Below are 22,160 nucleotides of genomic sequence, written 5' to 3'. Positions count from 1 at the left end.
AGGTGCGGTCACGTACCGTAAGTGAAAAACTAGTAGTTACAAAAGAAACCATTGAGGCAATGAAAAATTACAAGTGTATTTGTGTTTGAAATTAAGGAATAAAAAAATTTAAGTTTTAACTGGGAGGAGAATGGAATTGTGAGCTATAGTCAATGAATTGCTTACTGCTTTTCATAATCAGCACTACTATTGAAAGGAAGGACAACGTTCATATAGTTTACCTGTGAGTCATATTTTAGGCCCTACTTGGAATATGTCGTTAAACCTTACAAAAGGAACGCGTTCCTATAATTGCCGCACCAGGAGAACTAAGCCTGGGAAGGTGGGCATGAGTAGTGCAAACACAGCGCCCTTTTTTCTACTATTTAAAGATGTCCGAAAAAGGAAAGGGAAAGAGTGGATGACGAACTTCCCCGCAAATTCCAAACAAAAAGTGGGGGGGGGGGGCGGAGAGATTTTTTTAAAGTGGAAGACCGGGACGTGGGAAAAACTAGGGAGTAGGCAAGAAGGCGAAGAATAAGAGAACGACAGAGAATGAGTTAAGATCGGGGAGAACAATTTTGGCAAAATAGATTTCAATTACTTTTTCTGCGTAAGGAAATTCGCGACGAAAACCATAAAGAATGATTATTTATTTTCATAGCCGCGTTCCTGTTAGACTAATTCTAAATACTGATTTTGGTAAATTCAAAATCCTGGGAACATTGGGATCCTATTGCATCGTTGATTTGTTCATTAATGAATGTTAGAAATAATTTCTTTGAACTAGTAGATTTGCCTACGATTCTTTGGTGAACACACGTGCTCGCATTGTTAATGCTTATGTATAATTGTGGATTTGTAATGCGTTGTTACGATACACTTGGTTACATATCTCTGTAATTAGAGGAACTAGTTTGGTAATCAAAAATGGAGCGAAGGTTGAATTACAGATCGAATCACTTGGATGAATTAGAAACAATTCTCTTTTGCGATTATGTTAAAATATATTATAGATCCAATCGTGTTATATTAGGAGAGAATTGGATCTATCTTATGAAAATAGATCAATTGTAAAACCGACAGATTTAAGATGCCCTTTTTCCACGAAAGATAATGGATCGGAATATCTAAAAATGAAATGCGCTAGGGGAAAAAGTTTATTATGAGTGGCCTAGTACGCTGTCTATATTATATCTAACCCTTATTTTATTGTTCTCTTTACTAGCAGGTCGTCTTGCAAGCCTATAGAGGTATTTTATCCTCGGCTACTGTATTGCATGTAACCATGCTCCAAAAAATATTTCCATTATTTTCATTACTTATTAGTAACCTATATTTAAGCAAATCCTCGTATTTTTTATATCTAGTAATTTACACTCCCTGCCACACATCCCCGCGGTACCATGTTGCTGTATTAATAAGGATCAGCATTGAGATACCGTTGAACCCACGTTGGGTACTTATTAATAAAATACACCACACAAAATTGTTATGAATCTGTGAAAGAAGTTTTTCAATCCAAAGTAAGCCGATAAAAAAGAGCTCCATTTTTCTATCAATTTAAAGTAACGAAATGAAAATGCTTTGGAAATTTCTTCACGTTTACCCAAGAAAAATGGTGCAGGGGCTCTATGAATTACGCATCATATTATCAAATCCTCCTAACCAACCCAAATGAAACGAGGGATGAAAGGGAAAAATGGCCCTTTTCGGAACATAATGCGGGAGGGCTACCTCTCGTTTATGCCATAAAATGGCAATCTTATTTCCCGTGCAATTACCATTATCTCCTGGTATAATAACACTACACAACCAAACGCTCGCACATGGCGTGTTTTTTCCCTAATCCTCACAACGCCCCACCTACCCCCTCACTCGCATCTCCACACACACACACTCCTTCGCTCTTACGACTTGACCTCCACTCGCCTCCCATCCTCCTCCTCCACCGATTTCCCCCACCCCACTCCCCCAAACGATCTATTGGCCGCCCATTCATTCCGGCGTACGCGATGTTGCCATGTCGGGAGGCTGAAGACGGCGCGCGGCGGGGCACAGCCTCTCGCCCGAACGGAGGGAGTAGGAGGTGGAGAAGCGTATACGAAAAAGCTTTTTCTCTCTCTCTCCCTGCGCATGCGCCCAGCCCGTGCCCATTCATTGCCGAGTGAGTGATGCCGAAAGGGGAGGGTTGGCGGACGGGACGATGCGCGGGGAAAATGGGGCCTAAGGGAGGGAGAGGAAAGGTTGAATGAGGTTTGGAATGCCGGCGGGCGACCCGCCGTGACCTGTGGGTAGCAGCAGGTGCGGTGGGGAAAGGGCGGAGGGAGGGCCGGTTGGGAGCCGTCGAGAGGGGAAGGTTTTTAAGGGTCTTCCGTGGGGAGGGAGGTTGGATGGGAATAGGTATACGTACACAAGAGGAGGACATATCCCCCCACTGCATTCTCTATCCCCTCTCCACAACCCCCATCCTCCCCGTTGTCTCCTCCCTGTCGGAATAACCCCGCTGGGTCCACCTCCCACACATAAACCACCACCGCCGCCGCCAGAACACCGACCAAACTTCTTCTCCTGCCCCCGACCCCCTCCCTTCTTCACCCTCCCTCTTCCTGCTCCCTCCGTCGCCGTGTGTCGTCCCATCCTTATCTTGCCTCCCTTCGCTTCTTCCTTCATCCTCAAGCATGTGTGGGGGGGTAGGGTTATGGAAGGGGTTACAGAAGAGAGGAGGAGAAGGAGGTTGCCGTAGAAAAGAGGTGGAGGGAGAGTGGAATGACCTCGGACGCCAGCTATTTTTCTTCATTTATTTTTTTCTCTCTCTCTCTCTCCCTCCTCAAGCGTTTCCGTGCGTCCCGGAGACGAAGCTGAGGAGGACGCGCCCAAGCCCTGGGAGAAAGAGTGCGTACTTTCGTGCGTTTGTGTGACCGAAGCCAGGCCGGGAGGTAAGGGAGGGACGGACAAGATGAGAGAGAGAAAGAGAGTGAGAGATTCTTTCCGTACCCTCTCCCTACCCCCCGCCCTCTTCGTTCCATTCACTAAAATCGCGGCGGGATAAAAAAAAGGGCGGGAAACGATGGACGGGATGATGAAGATGAAGAAGAAGCGAAGACGGCCGGTGGAGGAAGAAGTCGCTCTGCGTAGGCGAGAGAGGAGGCAGGACGGAGAACGAGGGAAGATGAGGGGGTGAGGGTGTTGGAGAGAAGGAAAGGTTTTGACGGGGCGAAACCACGATTGACCCCGGTTAATCCATTTCTTCCTCAGGATGGTTTGCCACTCCAGTTTTTTTCCCATTGTACGCGTTCCCGAGGAGGAGTTGAAATGGCCTGGGGAGGGAAGAGAACAAAAAAAAGGAAGAGCACGCGTCGCTTCTAATCAACTCGGCCGGAAAGTGGTGGAGGAGGTCTCACGAAATTTTTCAACGACGGGCTGGATACATTTTTTTTACTCTGGGATGCGGATTGAAGGGAAAAAATCGTTGGTCCGGAATCCGAGGGGAGGAAATTGAAAAGGGAATCGATTGCGCCTAAGCGAATGCACCGACATGAATGAAAATGAATTCGTGGCGGGCGAAGAAGATGAAGAGATAACCGAATGAACAATGGCTGTCTGAATGCTTTTAGTTTGATGGGCGAGATGGCAGGGGTCTCCCGCGCCCTAAGGTGCCCGATAAAACTACCCGAAGAGGACGACGGGCGAGTGAAACCCTTTCTTTTGCCACCCATTGTTCCCAGGATGAAACTGTTGCCCGACGGCCGCACGCAGGCTGATTTCGGTGATGCTGTGCAGGGACGCCATCCGAATTCACGCGCGGTCCCAAATTTGTCTATGCCCAAATTCTTCTTCACGTTTCCATCTACATGGCGCCCATTCATACAGATTTATGGCAAGGTTTATCCCCAAGCACCGGATATTTGAAAAAAAATAGTTTTAACCAAACACACCAATTATTACTGGGGAGAACAGGCATGGATGGTGAAAATACTGGATTACATGTAATATGGTTGGTGACCTAACGCTCACTGCTTACACGTCCTTGCGACGGCTTTATGGGTAGTGTACAGGCGTGTATGCATCACGTATGTGTTCCAGTGTATGTATATATGAGCAAAGCAAAGAATATGCATGCATGGACTCACATATGTGCGTGATTGGACAGTGCCCTAACACCCCCCGCCACACGTCTCTGTGAAGGCTCAGTGAATTGTTATGTGGCATACGAGATCGTTAGAAAGTCGATTTGATAACCTAATTAGATCGTACCCAGCGAAAGGGTACTTTTTTGATATTAACAATTAATCAGCCCCTACTAGGTTATTGCATTAAATACGATAGGAATGACTTAGAGGAAAGTGGTTATATTAGAAACTCCTGTATTTATCAATGGCAAATCCCTAGTGTGATAAATTTTGATTCCATTCACAAATCCATGAAAACTCCTTCGTTCTGCACCGAAAAGTATTATGAAAATAATATTAGAGGTACACATATTAGAACCGATGGATTTGAAATATCACTTTTTCCGATAATGATGATCGATCCGAATAATCGTCGACAAATTCGTGAAATGAAATTGTTGTATTAGTTATCCTTGATTGTAGTCATTTTATTATCCTTATTAATATTGTATAGTAGCCATCGCTAGTACGAGGGTCATCCGGAAAGTAGTACCCGTTCGTGAAATAAAGACACAAAAGTAAATATTAACAAACATAAAAAATTTTATTTGAAAGAGGATACTTTAAACTACTTCTCAACATAATCTCCAAGCAAATTAAGGCATTTTTCATAACGTGTGACAAGTTTCTGTATTCCTGCTGCATAGTCCTTCGCCGCCAGCTCATTGAGATACGCGAGGGACCCATCTTGCACAAATTTTTGCATAATGCAGATGGTGTTTAACAATTTCATGAACAATTGTTCGAGAAACATTGGGAAAATGCTCACAGATGTCATCAATTGTGACGCGCCGATCGTTCCTCACGAATTCGTCAACTGAGCTCACCAGTTGGTCTGTAATGACAGACGGTCTCCCCGAACGCTCATCGTCGTGTGTGTTCCCCCTCCCCATGTTGAAGTAGCGACACCACCGCCGAACAGACGACTCGTCCATTACATTGTCTCCATACACCTCCTTTAATTGGCGATGAATATCACATGGGCGAACGTTTCTTGCATTGAGGAATTTAATCACTGCCCTCACTTCACAACTGGCGGCGTTCTCAATTTTTTTAAACATTGTAAACAATCACAGAAACAACACAGGCAATGCTAGCGTCACGCAACTTGGCTCAGAGAAGGCAGACAAGCCACTGAAGCTATCTGACCTCGTCCAGCGGCTACTCGCGTCGTCAGCACTTCATGCGGCACGAACGGGTACTACTTTCCGGATGACCCTCGTATTTGGTCCTTGCTATAAAGGATACTGTATCGGATGAAATTGACATGATTATGTATTGTGCGTTAAAATTGCATGAGTGTTGGTAAAAGTTATTTCCTTCGCTTGAATGAGTAAATGATGCGTTAAACTATAAAGTCATATTAATATTTAATTTTTAAACTTTAAGCGTTGGAAATGAAAAATAGTAACTTTGTGATTTCACAGAAAACCTTATATTATGAGACGACCCGGGTTTCGACGTCCAACGTCTTACCTGAAGATGACGTTGAACGTCGAAACCTGGGTCGTCTCGTAATAAAAATTTTTCAGTGGAATCACAAAGTTACTACTTATCATTTCCAATATGAATCGATTCCATAAAGCTACGCCGGAAACCATCAATAACTTCAAGCGTCATGAGAAATGAACCACTGCCACTGACCTTAAATGAGTACGTGGCAGGGAGTGTTGATTTACAGGTATAAGGTGGACATAGATTGGTGCGTGGTAGGACGAGATCAAACTTTCTCCATGCGTTAATAAGCGTAGCATTACGTTTTCACAGATTCCATTTTAAGTTATTGATTTGATGATACCACCGACAAATAAGATGTCACTATCACCTTTTTAATAGTAGAATATTCAATCGCATGGCATTATAGGCATTACTGCTAACACTCCGCGTTTTTATGTACCTCGAACTGAAGGGATACATCGCCCCTAATAATGGCACTGGAATAGGTGTTTTAAGCGGTTAGGCACGAGATTAAATTGTTTGGATTTTCCGAATATTTGTTACAATTTGTGAATTTTCACACGCAACGCATACTTAAATGCATTTTTTGTGAAATTTTCACTTAAATGTCGGCTTATTGGTTTTATATTTATAAGATTGTATGTCTACATGTTAGATGGCAAGCCATCTTTAGTTACCAATAAATTCGTTAAATTTCAATTTGCGGAGAAGATTTTCACCACAGCTTATATGCACCTCTATATCTTAAAGTAAAACACCTCTCAATGGATGCGAGTCGTGGTGCTAGTAAGAACAATAAAAAACAAGGGTTGAATAAAATAATAACCATTCGCTAAAAAACTTGACGCTAAAAAAATGTTTTCTTAGCGTATTATAAAACCACTAGAAACAAACATCAGGACTGGAGAATATGCTGGACAAGGTGCTGACCTCGAATATTTCGTGTGATGATATTCGTGGATTCTTTATAACCGTCAATGAGGTGAGGTCATTAATTCCATGGCCAAAGTTTTAAAACGTTTTAGCCCGGCATTCTGATGATTTATAGTTCGTAAAATTCATTCAAATAATCATTTAATGACTTACATTTACCCTTCATCAAATCGATCGTTGACTATAACAATGGTCCCTACGACCTTTCTCATTCAAGGTCTTACAAGTCAATCCAATTAGTCTTAAAATGGCGGTAGTATGAAGAAGTTGATATGCCGGACTTTGAAACGGGTTTTATTCAAAAGCTCCTCGTGTGACGACTGTACTCGTTGCAAATTATTGCTACGTTATTGACCAATTTAGAAAAAAATGAAACAGATATCATTAATTTTTCTTAAAAAAAATATTTTGCAAAATGAAACAATCGCCAGCAATCAGTTTCACTCGTGGAAATACGAGTAGATGAATGAGACGAAATTCAATAGACTGACTTACTTCATTCACGCGACATCCACGAAGATGTTAGCGAGGATGTCCAAGCAAACGCCACGGGTAAAAACAAGTTTTGTTGTTTTCCTCATACATTTATCTGTGAAACCTATTCCAATGATCAAATTGCGTATAGACGTATATTATTACACTTATTACATGCTAAGTGTTTCAAAAACTATTTACCTGATTTTCATTACACGACGTTTCTATTACTACGTGGCATGTAAACAATATTTCCTTTTGATTTTGCATGCCTGTATGGAAATACCCTTTGCCATACATCCTATCGTTGGCTTTCGGGGTTTCATGTAATTATCTTAGGCGCAGGAAACTACCTTATTAAGGTCCGTTGATTGCATGGTCCTAAGACTTTCACCGTGTTTGTAGGCTTGGACTGACATAAACCATAAGTGAAATTGTGAAAACATTACTATTTCGAATTTTTCCCCGTTTCATTAAGTACTCTCCTAGCCCCTTTCTTTTTCATTACATTTTCCTACAATGCCCCTAAGTAGATGAATTGTAGGAACCATGGGTCTACATGGGTGATTTCTCATTAGATATTCTTTAGATATTTTCCACGATAAATTGGAAGTAATCGTCATTCCTAAATACACGAAATTCATATAACCTAGATAAATCAATCCCGTTAACTTAATGTCGTGATTCCCATTTCAATCGCATATCATGCTAATTGCAGTGATTATGTGATTACATTTTAATGTAATCCTGAAATGCCGTCATTTTTATCATTTCAAATAATTATCTTGTCACTAAGAGTACTTATGGAAAGAGATGAAGGAAAGAGATTCATAATACTCACTATTTTATGAATACAAAGTGACTGCGTGGAGTGTCCACATTATTGAAATCCTACGATATCATTTACTTACCTATTCTGAACATTAAAAGATGATTACAATTAATGTAGTAAAATTGGTTTTACAAGGTTCGAGGTGAGAGATGGTCAATTCCACGCCCTATAGTCTACGCTGGATAACCATCGAACGAGAGTTATCGGACGTCTTTGGACATGCTGGAGTTGGAGTTCAATAGAGCAATTGGTTGGTGAGTCAAATTGTTCAGTTACAACTTGTTCTAGCAGTTGAAAACTACATTATATAATTTAACAAGTATATAAATACATACAATTAATAAATACGCTAAAAGCCGGATAAGTAAGGTGAAGGTTTGATTCCTTTCGCAGCGCTCCATGTCACAGATGGGCACCTAGCTATCCATTTGTCCTGCCTGTGCTTCGGCTATTATAAAGGGAGTAAATTGTATGCGTTTAAGGCAACCAGTAATATCATATAAAACACAAATGATGGTTAAGTTAAATACTTTTCATTTGAGGCTAATGACCGGGATAAACTACCCTAATTTTATATAATTACTCTAATATATACCGTAAATTTCCATTTAAGGCTTATTTTTTCCGACAACTGCTAATGGCGCTCAATGACGCTCATTTCTTCCTTTCCTAGAACAGTATAAATATATAAAAATGCTAAGAGCATATAATATACGGATTAAAAAAATATAATTATAGCTAGATCGTAGATACGAATATGATGGCAATTAAGGGGTGATATGGCCTCTTCTTGCCATATTTGGAGGAATTTGGGGCAAAGGTAAACCTGATGCGCACCGGTTCGGGGCATATCAAACATATGACCTCTATCAAGTAAGCTTAAATCCCATAGAGAACTTAATGAAACGAGCCATGATAAATAATTCATGGTTTCAACTCCTATGAAGGCTTCACCCTGATTCCGGTTTAGCTTCTTGAATAATAACCGCTCTTGTGTTCTTTTTAGTGTAGTGAAGATGTGTTACAGCTAGAGGATAACGAATTATGGTACTCAAAATGACCATAATAAATTTCCCCATCTCCGATGCAAGGATATCATGGGAAAGCGTTTCTTGCGATAATAACACATTAAATCATAGATGGGAATACATTTTATTATTGGTACATATTTTTATGCACATAAAACCTTGAAAATAATTGATTTTAAACAATTTACCGAAGGTTTACAGTTGGTACATTTCGAATCTATAAAGACACTTAAATATTTAGGGTGCATATATGAGGTATTTATTAGATTGAAACATTTTTTTTATAGATAGGCAACGCCGCTGACTTATACCTCAGTTCGTTACTAAAAATTATCGTAGCGCTTGAGATCACGATAAAACGAAAGAATTATCGCAGTAATTTATTAATATTATTGCAGGAATTTATAATCTTATCCATTAATGTAGATCGCAAAGTGATTTTTGGCAACAAACAATAATAAATATATACACCAAGATTAATGTTAACGAACTTTAACTAAAGGTGTTTAACATACAGAATACCAAAAACAAATCGATGTTTCCGATACGGGTATTCCGTTGCGTGGTTGAAAGGGAAATAGACAGATAAAAGTCTTTATTTGGGCGAAATTGAGACCATAACGTCCCTTATCCATTCAACCCTTTGTCAATTACATAACGACAATAATAATAACAGGAAATATAAAGGGATATAAAAAAGAAAAAAATGGTAAAATCATACATAATAAATACATAATACACATGAAAAATAAGCCGAAGAAGTAATTTTGAGGGGTAAATCTAGGGTGCTATTTGAAAAAGAAGTCACTAAGGGTATAAAAATTACGTAGAAAAAGACACCTTGCTTTTCCAGGTTAAATATACTACCTTGATCAAAAATTTCCCGGAATTTATTCAGAAAATTAAAAATACAAGTTTATTCATCTAAATCTATATTGTCCCCTTCAAAGTAATCCCCATCGACTGCAACACACTTATGCCAGCGCTTGATCCAATCCTCGAAACATTTTTTATATTCGGTTTTCGGTATGTCCATCAGTGCTTCCTGCGATTTTTCCATTACTTCCTCTCGGCTGCTAAAACGCGTTCCCCGTAATGGTTTTTTAACTCGATTGAACAGAAAGAAGTCACAGGGAGCCAAATCAGGTGAATTCGGTGGCTGTTGGATGGTATTTGTTGCATTTTTCGTCAAAAAATTACGAATAATGATAGCACTGTGCGACGGTGCGTTATCATGGTGCAAAATCCACGAGTTTTCTGCCCACATTTCTGGTCTCTTTCGGCGAATTGCTTCACGCAAACGTCTCATAACGCCCAAATAATACTCTTTGTTTACTGTCTGGCCTTCTGGCAAAAATTCATGATGCACTACACCGTTGTAATCCATGAAAACCGTCAGCATTGCCTTCTTTTTTGACTGAAAACGACGTGGTTTTTTTGGTCTCGGCTCATTTGGTGAACGCCATTCACTTGCCTGATGTCTGGATTGCGTGTCGTACTCATAAACCCACGTCTCGTCTCCAGTAATGATCCTTTTGATGAATGTGGGATCGGATTCAGCCTCGCAAATCATGTCTTTTGCGACGTCAACACGGTCTCTTTTTTGCATGAAATTGAGGTAATGAAAACTTCGTTGCAATTTTCCACAGTTAAAACTTTATTGCCGACCATGGTTTCGATACACTGTATCATCTTCAGGATACCTTCCCACCAAAGTTTTAACTGTGGAAAATTGCAACGAAGTTTTCATTATGTCTCGATTCCACAATATCACGCCTGACTCTTCACTTTTCGTGTGAAATTGAGGTCTTTTGGCACCAACTTTGCTGCTACACGACGGAAACCCAAATCATTAACCACAATGTCTTGGGCGGATCCATAGGCAATGTTCAAGTCCTCCGCTATTTCTCTGATGGTTAATTTGCGGTTATTGATTAACATTTCTTTTACTTTATCAATTTTTTCACCGACTTTCGATGTCGATGGTCTGCCACTGCGTTCATCATCTTCGATTGACTCACGACCACTTCTGAACCGCTCGTTCCACTGGTAAACGACCGTTTTTTTTAGAGAATCGTTGCCGAAACACTTTTCCAACATTTCCAACGTCCGTGCGCCACTAAATCCGTTTTTTTACGCAAAATTTAATACAAGTTCGTTGTTGCAAATTTAAATCCATTTCTGAAATTGTAAAAAATCGCCAACACACACAGAGATAGATGTACTCTTGGCTACGTAACTTTTGCAAATGTCAAGTTATGACACTAAGATTTAAAGGGAATATCAACAACAGATGTACCAATTTAACAAAAAAAACAGAACTCAAATCGGAACGATGGGAGCGCCACACGGTGGTTATTCCGGGAACTTTTTGATCAAGGTAGTATCTTTCCTGCTTTTTTCATTTTTACCAACAATCCTATCTCTTCCCACCCAAGTTCCTCGTTTGTTTTCCTTTCAGTCCACTTCCCTTTTTCAATCCTTATCCATATCCACATTTCAAAAGTCTCCAATCTACGCCTACCGTCTTGCTTCAATGACGATGTTTCCCCGCCGTACCTAACTAGGCTCCACATCAAAGTTAGAGCAAGCCATTTCTTAACATCCTTACTCAATGTCCCCATCATCAAAATTCCCTCCTTCTTGTGTAAATTCGTTGCGTGGTGCAATTTTTCTCCTTATATCTCTACTGCGTTAACCATTTTGCTCAAAACACTTCCACAAGAATAAACTGTTCCACCTGCTTTAGTTCATGGACTCCTACTTTAATTCCAAGAAACTGCGGGAGATGCCGTGACGATAATTTTTAATGGAGTCATCCGCTAAATGTACATTACAATGCAAAAATTTCAGAGTGTAAAAATCATTCGCCTCGATCGGGATTTGAACATGGATCCCTCGATGTCCGGCCGAATGATTTAGCTACTTAAGCTACCGATGCGTCCTTTAACACTCCGAATGACTGTGACATGTACGGTATTTCGTCGCAACATCTTGTTCTTTTAAAACTCCCAAAATTTCGGAGTGTAAGATACCTCGGTAGCTTAACTGGCTAAAGCACTCGGCTGGACATCAAGGGATCCAGGTTCGAATTCCGATCAAGGCGAATGATTTCTACTCTCTGAAATTGTTGCATTGTAATCCACTTTTAGCGGATGGCTCCGTTAAAAGTTACTGTCGTGGCATCTCCCGCTGTTTCTTGGAATTTTTCAAGGGTGAAACACCCCTAGTGTAGTAAAGTTGGCTTTAACCTCGTGAACTGTGGCTCTGAGCGCACGACTACGAAAGCCTGTGACATTTAATATTCGGTATTTCGTCACAGCATCTTGTTCTTTTACAGCGTAACATCTTCGGGTTGTCTGAAGATATTTCACTGTAACGAAACCTAGGTCGTAATAAAAATATTCTATGTGGAGATACAAGAATCTTTTCATGGCCATCTTGATTTGATATGCAATTAAAAAGCATAATCTGATGCCAAAGGTATCCTGAGATACTGTTAAGGTTATTATTCACACGAAGGGCTGCAATGCAAGTTCGTTAATTGCCGACGGTCTGCCCTACGTTGAAATTTCTCGGATTCACGACTGAATATTTTTTTTGGTGCATTCCATTCATAGAACGAATTGGAGTTTTACGAGAGTTATCCAAGCTCTCCGAAATTTAAGTTGTCCGAGGGCCGCAACTGGGGGGTGCCAAAATGGCAAAGTAGTTTTTGCATGCTGAATGTTTCTTGGCGCTTACGCAAATTCCCGCAACGCATAACGCGAACAATGAGGACATAAGGAATATATAAGGAATATTGGGAGATAACCAGAGGATGCGTTGGAATCCATATTTATCCCGATTGACACGTTCACCATTTGCAGCTCGGGTGGCTAATGTAAAAGCACAATAAAAACCCAATGTTTACATCCGTGCGTCTTCAAATGTTGTGAACGTATACATATGATCTCGATCACTTGCTAGTATGAGTTACTCCAAAAAGCATAAAAGAATTTAAAGGGCCAATTATAAATGGCAGCGATATCCTTTTGAATGATAGCAAATGATTTTTTAAAATATTATAAACGGTAGCGACTGAAAAAATGTAATTGGACCATAGGGACTGGAAAATGTCATTAATGTTGGATTTCATAACCAATTTTTTTCTGACTTCATAATTAATATTCATTATAGCTAATTTTTCTGGAGTCCTTCATAAGATCCAAGTCTTTATTGATGGGCTGTTGGAATTCGACAACCATGATGGCCAAATAGTTGCTAACAAAAATATTATAAAAGACTACGTTCAACATGGTAACCGGGCGCATAAAATAGTCCATTACTTTGGCAGAGAATTCCCATAAAATATCGGGTAAAAAAATCCAGATCCATTGGGAAGTACTATTCCTTCGTGTTGCAGGCGTTGTAATCTCCGGCACTTGCCTTTGGCCTGTCCAGCACTAGAATATTCCATCTGTCTTGAGACGTAACATATGATCCAGGATAGCAAAGATTCCTCTGTAGGCTAAACGTTTACGTCTAGATATGAAAATATAATAGTGCTAACCTGTGTGTATCCTCTGATGCGCTTTTAAATGGGAGCTCTTGGTGTACACCTTCGTGCAGCCTGGAAGGGAAAAAGAAAATTAATTAGACGCGAATTTCAGTACCGACCTGATTTTGCCATTAAAATGACATTCCAAGAATAGGAACGAAAAGAATTTGAAAAACATTCTCCATGGTAAACTAAAAACACGTCAGCAGTCACTTGAAATTCAGCGCATAATTTATCGTCACGAGTGATTCCCTCCGTGAGCACGAGGATCCTATAGCAATGATTATAAAATTGACATATATTATAACTTTCTCCAGTCATAGTGTACGGGGAAGTACTGCTTTCATAAAAATCGACTTCGGGATTTTAAGGGTAATACTTATTTTCAAGGCATGAATCACACAGGCAGAGTGGGTTTCATGGGGCTATTTTTATTGAAACAAATTTTTAAGAAGTACCATTTTTTCCCATTAAATATTGAATAATTAGGTAAATAGCGTAGAATTGAACATTTATGCAATGGCGAATCGGTTGTCTATTCAGTTTACTATCTATCGTAACTTACGGATAACATTTACATATATAAGGTTAGAAAGGTGGGTAACGCGCTCGCCTGATAATACAAAAGGTGGCAGGTTCGCGTCCCGCAGGTACGGGGCCAATAATGTATGGGTCACATCCCATTTTTATAATGTTACTAATCACGCATATTTGAAAGTTTATTCAAGATTATCTTAAAATACTAGGAGAATTCATTATCCATAACTTTTATTTATTCATGAAAATAAGATAAAATATAATAAGTGACCAAGGAATAGAACATTTTCTGCGAAATATTGTATCAGAGAAATTGCTTTTCAGTGTCACGGAAAATGGATGAAAATCAGTTTTAGTGGAGAAAATTTGTTCACTAAGGGACATTTTCAATAATTCTTCTAACGCCAGATTCCAGCGGAAAAGGTAACGAGATGGCAGCTATTTCGCCAAATTTTAACTTTAGTAAAAAATATATAATTACGTAACTGCCTGCGCTCAAAATGAAACCACTACTGGATATTGGTTAAAATTTTCCGTTAAGCAGTATTTGTAAGTTTACATTTTACCAAGCAGAAATATACGCGATGACCTAGATGTCTGTGACTCGATGAAGACTGGAAATGAGTTGTTTCAACTCTTAATACCCTTTTTACAATGTCGGTGACCTGTGCTGAATAAAATTATAAAGGGTGCTTGACATATAAAAAGAGAACTGATAGTCGAGTGGGCAGAGCATTCGACTACTGACCGAAGGGCCTGCGTTCGATCCCCGGGAACGCCTCTGGGGACCCTTGAGCCCCTACCCTGATGTGTGAATTTCACTGGTCTTTGGGCTTAGTATTGGCTGAGCTCGACCATCACACATCAAACCGATCTTCGGTTTGATTACTGCATTTGAGTAAATTAATTTTAAAAAAACAGGGCTCGAGCTTAATCTTGAATAAATATGTTGTGAAGGAAGATGGTCGTTATGCCATTTTGGCAATGCTATAGAAGGCGAAATCCAAACATTTTCAAATTAAATGTCGTTAAATTATCGATGACCCCATAATACTTAGTCGCTATTCTCTATGAAAAACCATTGTAATTGATCTAAGCTAAAATCGGAGTGATAGGGCACGCCATGTAATAGGGATATCCCCCTTACACCACTTAAACACACGACGCATTTTTCTTACTGGTGGCTAAATAATCCGAAACGTGTCCGAAAAAATGTTTCTAAAGTGGGAAATCCGTATTTTTCGTCGTAAGCATTGAATCCTATAGCTCGAGCGAAGTGCGGCGACACCGTATTTCGTACAGATTAAAGATGAATGAACGTTTCATTACTTTTCATCACTCGTCATTAATTCATTAAACAATGGTGACACATTGACGCGTGCTGTCACGCGTCCTCAAACGTAACATCCTTACACACCGGGCCGTAGTTACGGGGCCAACCCTCGGGTCAACTCACCAGGGAAATCACAGTGGTGTATCCGCCGCTTCTCCAACTCTGGGTTGTTCCGCCGGTTGTACTTGACGACCGGGGGTCCCGCCCCACCGCCGACACCGCCTGTCGCCCCCCCCGACCTGCGGGGAGACGGACGCCAGCGTCTGTCTGCTTCCGGGGGGTGCCGGGGCCGAAGGTACCGCGGTCGGGGGTGGGGGAGGTGCTGGGTACGGGGGCGGAGGGGTTCGTCTCCTTTGGGGCGGGGGGTGGCGGTGACGAGGGCATGAGCGGAGGCAGGGGAGACGAGGAGGCGGAGGCGGCTTCGATGTGGGGCAGTGGTGGGGGCGGGACCACGTGGCCCCCGGAGGCGGAGACGATGAGGGGAGGCGGGGGTGGCGTGGAGATTGGGGGTCCGAAGGGCGAGGGTACAGCTTGCGGAGAGGGCTGCGAGGGCCGCTCGAGGCAGAAGCCGCCGCCCCCGACGGCCTTGGCGCCAAAACATGACGCCCCACCGGCCGTCGCCGCTGCCCCGAAGAACGGCCCGCCGAAGAGTGTCGACGAAGAGGGCAGGGGGACGGACGGGAGGCGATCCGGGCGCTCCACCTTCACATTGACGGTCTGGAGGATCGTGGGGTCGCACCTGTATGGGTTAGGGAGGCGAAATTAATATCAAGGGGCCCCTGAGGCAAGTTCATGCATTATTCCAGCGTTCCCCACCGAATATTTGCCTGCAATAGACTAATTGTAAAAAATTAATTGCATGACTCTTGTACGAGATGAGAAATATCTTCACCACTTGCCAGGCTATCTTATAAGAGAACGGTTTGGATGGGGTAACATTAGATTTTGAGTATCATATGTTAGATGATATCGATATGGGAAATTATTAGCTGTGTATATGGTTTGACTAACGAGATATTTTTCAAGTTGAACTTGGAGTTGGACGAAATCAATATTGCATAACCCTTCTTTTTTCTGGGATGGAACCTATATCTAAATTCGCCAGTTTCGTATTTTCGTATCTTCATATCCTTTAAGTTTCGTTACTTAGTCTCTTGGCTTGCCTGCATAATTTTCCCTCATATAGGTTCTAAATTGAACTTTCATTAAAATTCTAATTAAAATCAACTATTATATTAATCGAGATCCAAGTTCTAGTTTTATTCAGCCGTAGGAATGAATATTACCATCTTTAGTTAAGAATGAAATACTTCATGTTTTCGTGAGATAGGGTGAATTAAACAATCGTGAATAATTTGCTTCGGAATAATATTTCTACAGATGCTGAATTCTCCCTTTCCGTAGAATGTTAACTTGGAGTTGCGAAGCAATTAAAAGCTAGACACGTGAATTACGTAACTTCGTAGAGCCACTAACAAAACGGTCATTTTTTTTAACTGAGGTACTCTGGGAAACAGGATTTACACCCTACACTGTTTACAATATTTTCTTCAGGAGTATGAGCTTTCTTTCTAGTGTCTCTGATTTTTCCAATGAAATCTTGTACTGAGTAAACCTGTCTGGGTTTCGAAAGCTGAATGCTAGATGGTATTTGAGCCCCAGACAAACGAATCGTAATCCAAGATCTTTCCCAATCTAGACGCCTCCTTTCCGCTAATTTGGCTATGTTATACATTATTTTTCATTATTATTGTCCATTTTTTTGGTACGAATTCTTCCACGAATTTAATGGCTGCAGATGGTCAAATACTTAGGAATTTTATATTTCCCACTATTTGATTTCCCCTCATGAATTATCACTAGCAAAAACCTAATATTCAATTTTAAATAACAATGTTCTATGTGAAATTATAAGATATCATTTTTTTGTTTATCCGCTTATTTAAATGATATTCATAATAAAGGAAAAACTATTTAAATAAAAGAGTTTCTGCATAGTGGATACTTTTCATTGCAGGAAATTATTCCATGCAGTAACTGGGTGTATTAAGCGAGTATTATAACAAACCGTAGGAAAAAATGTTTTATCGAAAGTTAAGTCGACGTCATTTGTTACCGAGATCTCATATTAATGAAAAAACAAAAATCCCAAATTTATACATAATGACATTAAATTTTACAGTCAATGCTCATTTTTATTAGTATTTTTCTAAAGAACCAATAGTCCTTGCGGATAGAGCTACCTAACCTGTAACGAACGATTTCCTACTTCCAATTTTGAGATTACTGCCCATTGTCACTGATAATAATAATTAGTATGATCGAGAATAGTACCTATAGATAATGAGTTTCTACATTTCTCCGTTGACGTGCAAGTAGCCTAATGGTATAAATCTAAAAAGAGGAACATCGATTTGAAATGAGACAAAGAGAAAAAATTGGTGTATAATTATGTAATTAATTGACTATATTGGTGATGGCATTCATTGCACAAAAAAGAAGCCGTAAAATAGGTTGATTTTAGAAAGGATAACTAAGTGAATCAATTATGAAATATGTTATTCATTAATAGTTTTTATGAAGGTTTTTTCGACACGAAGAAGCGTCATTAAGAACTCACGGGTTGTTCGCATTCCATATTTTGTCCATCTGCCGTCTAGGGGTTCATTTTCCAGTTTGACGATCACAGTTCCAGGAACGGTTGTGATGCAAGGCAGCACATACAGAGTGAAAACGGAGAGTAGACAACAGTTAAGAATGCATTTTTTTTAACATACAGAGTCAAAACATTTTTCGTCCCTCTTCAGCGTGAATTGCAGTCGTTAAAACTTTGTTATGAGCTCGAATTCCAAAACCTAGCATTCTAGCTTCTACGTTACGTGTCATGCTAGTTTGCATTAATTGCCGGTTACAGCACGAGATTATCTATTTCAACTTTATCTTAACGAAATTAAGGTTCAATAATTCATACCCAATAAATGAAACGGGAATCCGGTTACTTTTTTGGATCACTTTGTTGACTAAGAGAGGAAGCCCGAGGCAACTTAAAAAGTGCCTCCCATGGAGAAAAACAGATATGTATGTACATGCAGGGGTGTATTCATGCAAATACTATTAACTCTTTTTCATTTATTAAAATGAACTTCCACAAAGTTGAGGCTGAAACTATTGAACTAACCAGATTGAATATTTTAATGACGCTCATTGTGTACAAAATAAATATAGCGCGTTTGCAAAAAAGTTATAAATTCCACAAGGTTTTTCGTTACACCTCGGGCACACGTACACGGTAGGGTAAATTTCGTTGAAAGCATTGATGCCCAATAATATTAAACAGTTAACATTATCAAATTTCATTGACAATTAACTAAATTTTTATGCATATTTGGGACTTTAACAAACATTTCGTTATCCTCATACAAATCTGAATGAAGAAATATTAATTCAGATAACCAAATTTTAGGAACGCTTCCACGAATCTCGCACGTTGATGAATTCAAGCTTGATGCCTATACTAGGTTTTTAATAATCAATATTGACATACAGGTAATTATCACCTTAATGACCAACGAAGATGTCATATGAGGAGTAGATGAAGAAGAAAGCTCATCGAAAACAGAAAATAGAAGGGATAGTCTTTGGTCGAATTTAAGCCACGGGCTCTTGTAGAGAATAATAATTGCAAGGGCTTACTCTACTGTTGAGCGGAAAAAAACGATAATAGAATAAAAATAACAATATTGCAAGGTGAAAAACTGGAATTAAAATGAAATGAAGCTGTAACTACTGTCGTTAAAACCACAGTGCATGAAGAAGACATGAAGAATGAATGGAAAGCAGAATTTAAGCAATCTTAATATCTGTAACGGTCGATAATTAAGATGGTTTTGTTCCTTCTAAGACCATAAACCATATACTGAAATTGATAATAAGCGCGATGGGCTAATTTCGATTAAAAGTTTTATACAATCATCGAAAGGTATGATAAGCAAAGCGTCCAACGTGATATAATTAACTTCGCGCCTCAGGGTTGAAAACTTCCTTAATAGCTATTATTATACATGAACTGAACTCGAATCCAAACCAAGCACGGATAGGCTGATATTCGGCTAAACCGAAGGATATTGTGGCACTTAAACCTTGTCTTACCTTTCTTAAAGTATTATCAATCACTAAAAAGGAGTTTAGGGTTGAATTTAAGATATTCGAAAAATGAATTACAACAAACAATTAAATGCAGAAAATTTCAGTTCACACCGGCAGCTGTGAGCGAATGGGCACAATCAAATATTAACCACCATATAAAAATTACATTGGCTGTCAAAAAGGTGAGCAATGAGGGAATAACGAGACTTTCATGGAATACGGGAGAAAATTGGGGGTCCGGATCGAACGCCGGGGGGACGGATAACGAGTCCCACCTGTGGACAAGCATGTCGGCATTCTCGGGATCCAGCTTCTGGATGCTGGTCGCAATGTCCTCCCACAAGGGCTTCAGGAACACATCCTCGTCCGCCATCCTAGTCACCGGGTTGACCGCCACTGGCCTCAGCCCGCCGCCGTCCACCAGGGGCCTCCGCCGCGGCGTCCCCGCTTGCGTACCGACCCCAGAGTGCAGGGGGTGCAGGTGAAGGAGTGCCGGGGGGATGGCCGCAGGATCCTCGAAGAACTCGTCGATCTGCGAGGCCGACTCCCGGCGCGGCTTCACGTCCAGCTCATCGTCGTCCTCGACGCTCCTCGTCAACACCATCCCCCCGACGACGCCTCCCCCTGCCGCCACGCCCCGTCGCCCCACGCAGCCGTCCGCGGTGGCGACGTCGGCCGGGGAGCCCCTCGGACCGCCACCGGTCAGCGCCGCCCCCCGATCGCACCACTCCTCCTGGCGGCACAGGAAGGCGTCCAGCTCGCCGCTCTGGGAGAAAGAGACGGGGAGAGAGAGGCGATGAGGTCACTTCTTCACGGGGAATTGGGAGCATTGAGATTTGAGAGTCGCTCAAGTCCTATGCGTCGCTAATGAACATCTTTTTGTAAAATGACACGTTGATACTTGTCAATCTAGCAAAACTGGTGTTACATCCGTAGGGAGGAAATTTACAGAAACATGTGGATGAAAATAAAGAAAAAGTGAATGGCCACGCGCGGTATAAATTTAAATACGGTAACTAGGTATATGTTCAGCAATGCAACACAAATATAAATCCACAATTTCGTGAAAAGAATAGGATTTCAATTATTATATTTGTTTGAGGCACGGTGTTGAAAAACAATTTCGCAGGAAAGGAGAAGTGGAAAAAGTGTTCGAACGATAATAAGTAATTCACAAAAAACACTCATAACGCGGGTGCTGTCTCTTTAAAAGAAAGAAGATTGAAGGGTTAATAGAATTTCAGACAAACTTAGACACCTCGGATTGTTTAAAAGCTTAATTATCATTAATGAAAAATAAAAATGGAGCGGAATAAAACTTGAGTCTACGATGGAGCGTCCTGTTAGCTCGTTAGAAGTTTCAGCTACTGCCTAGATGGTCCGGGGTTCAGATTACGGATTATGCCTTTTATAAACCACAATCAATAGGATCAATAACCACCGCGAATCACGCAAGATTTCTTTCCAGATTGGGACGGTCTCAATCCAAAAGCACGCCTCTGAACATATCACTCCCTTTGATAAGGGAGTATCCCTTTTAAATGCTATAGTGTATCCATTTTAGCATCCCTCCCACCCTCTGACCCTCCACTCCAACTCAACACAATGGAGCAGGCGTTTATCTGGCTCCTGGATTCCTGGAATGAGCCAGGTATTAATATGAGACATTTACCCCATTTTCACATATTTTCATCACAACTCCGTTCCCAACACCTTCCATATTATTCCCACACTTCTAAAATTTTCCCTCCCTACTCTTGGCCTCGCAAACCTTTCCCCACCTTCCCCTTCCAACCATCGCCACTAGCCCCTTCAGTTATTACCTTCTACCTTCTTTCTCTTACTCCTTTTCCAATTAAACAGACAATTAATTCCAAAGGCATTCCGTCCTTGTTTACAGCGGTTATACCTCCAAATTATAAGTTTATGGGAGCCTATCAGTGGTGACGATTATCAAAAGGTGACATTAAACCGGTTGTGTGTTGTGATTAGTTGTCCACGAAAACAATTGGTAATTGCTCATAAATAAGTGCATCAGCACCCTTCCATATTTCGACAAATACAAAAATAGTTATACCCGTATTGCCCGGAAACATTTCTGATATTCCAATTATTTATATCTCGGAGACGAGAGATTTTGATCTCTTGAGGATGCATGAGGATAAGCTGAATAATTCAAAATTTAGCTCATTTTTGAGAGTTCCAGTGTCTTTATTCAGAAGATACAAACACAGACGTTTGGAGAGTGTCGAGCAATGGCAACACAGTGTATATTCCATCTACATTAAAGATGCTATGAAAAAATTGGGACAAATAAAAGGAACACTAAATATTGTATATATTTAATAATATTATTTATATAATAATATTATATACATAATAATATTATATTCATCATAATATTATGTAAATAATATTATAAATATATATATACACACACACAAACACTTACACACGCTATAAACACAGCAATCAACCCCAATGCCGGCTTGGTAGGTGATGGTGGAATTTACCATAGTTTGGTAGGTGGTGGTGGAATTGGCCTAATATTGAGCCCAACGGCGTGTGAAACCATCAGGATAGGGGCAGTTCTTTTCCGTGCCGGTTTTGGTTTCCCAAGAAAATCTGGAATCGGAAAAATCGCACAGCTCGGGTATAGCTAAGGGTACCCTGAGAGTTATTCCCGTGTATTGAACCCGAACCCTCCGGGCTCATTGCTCCACCCCTG

General features: G+C 40.6%; 1 protein-coding gene across 1 annotated transcript in view; it reads right to left on the bottom strand.

The window, feature by feature from the left end:
- Nucleotides 1–20,036, bottom strand: part of LOC139692132 (Krueppel-like factor 2) — a 61,612-nt gene extending 41,576 nt beyond the window's left edge. The window contains 5 exon segments of the mRNA XM_071590179.1: nt 13,429–13,488; nt 15,410–15,807; nt 15,810–16,025; nt 17,907–17,942; nt 19,708–20,036. Coding sequence (XP_071446280.1) covers nt 13,429–13,488; nt 15,410–15,807; nt 15,810–16,025; nt 17,907–17,942; nt 19,708–20,036 — 1,039 coding nt within the window.
- Between the last annotated feature and the right edge of the window lie 2,124 nt (nt 20,037–22,160).

This window comes from Hetaerina americana, unplaced genomic scaffold (assembly GCF_022747635.1).
Source record: "Hetaerina americana unplaced genomic scaffold, ioHetAmer1.1.p SCAF_4, whole genome shotgun sequence".
In the NCBI taxonomy this organism is placed as follows: domain Eukaryota; kingdom Metazoa; phylum Arthropoda; class Insecta; order Odonata; family Calopterygidae; genus Hetaerina; species Hetaerina americana.
This window is presented reverse-complemented; position numbering and strand designations above follow the sequence as displayed.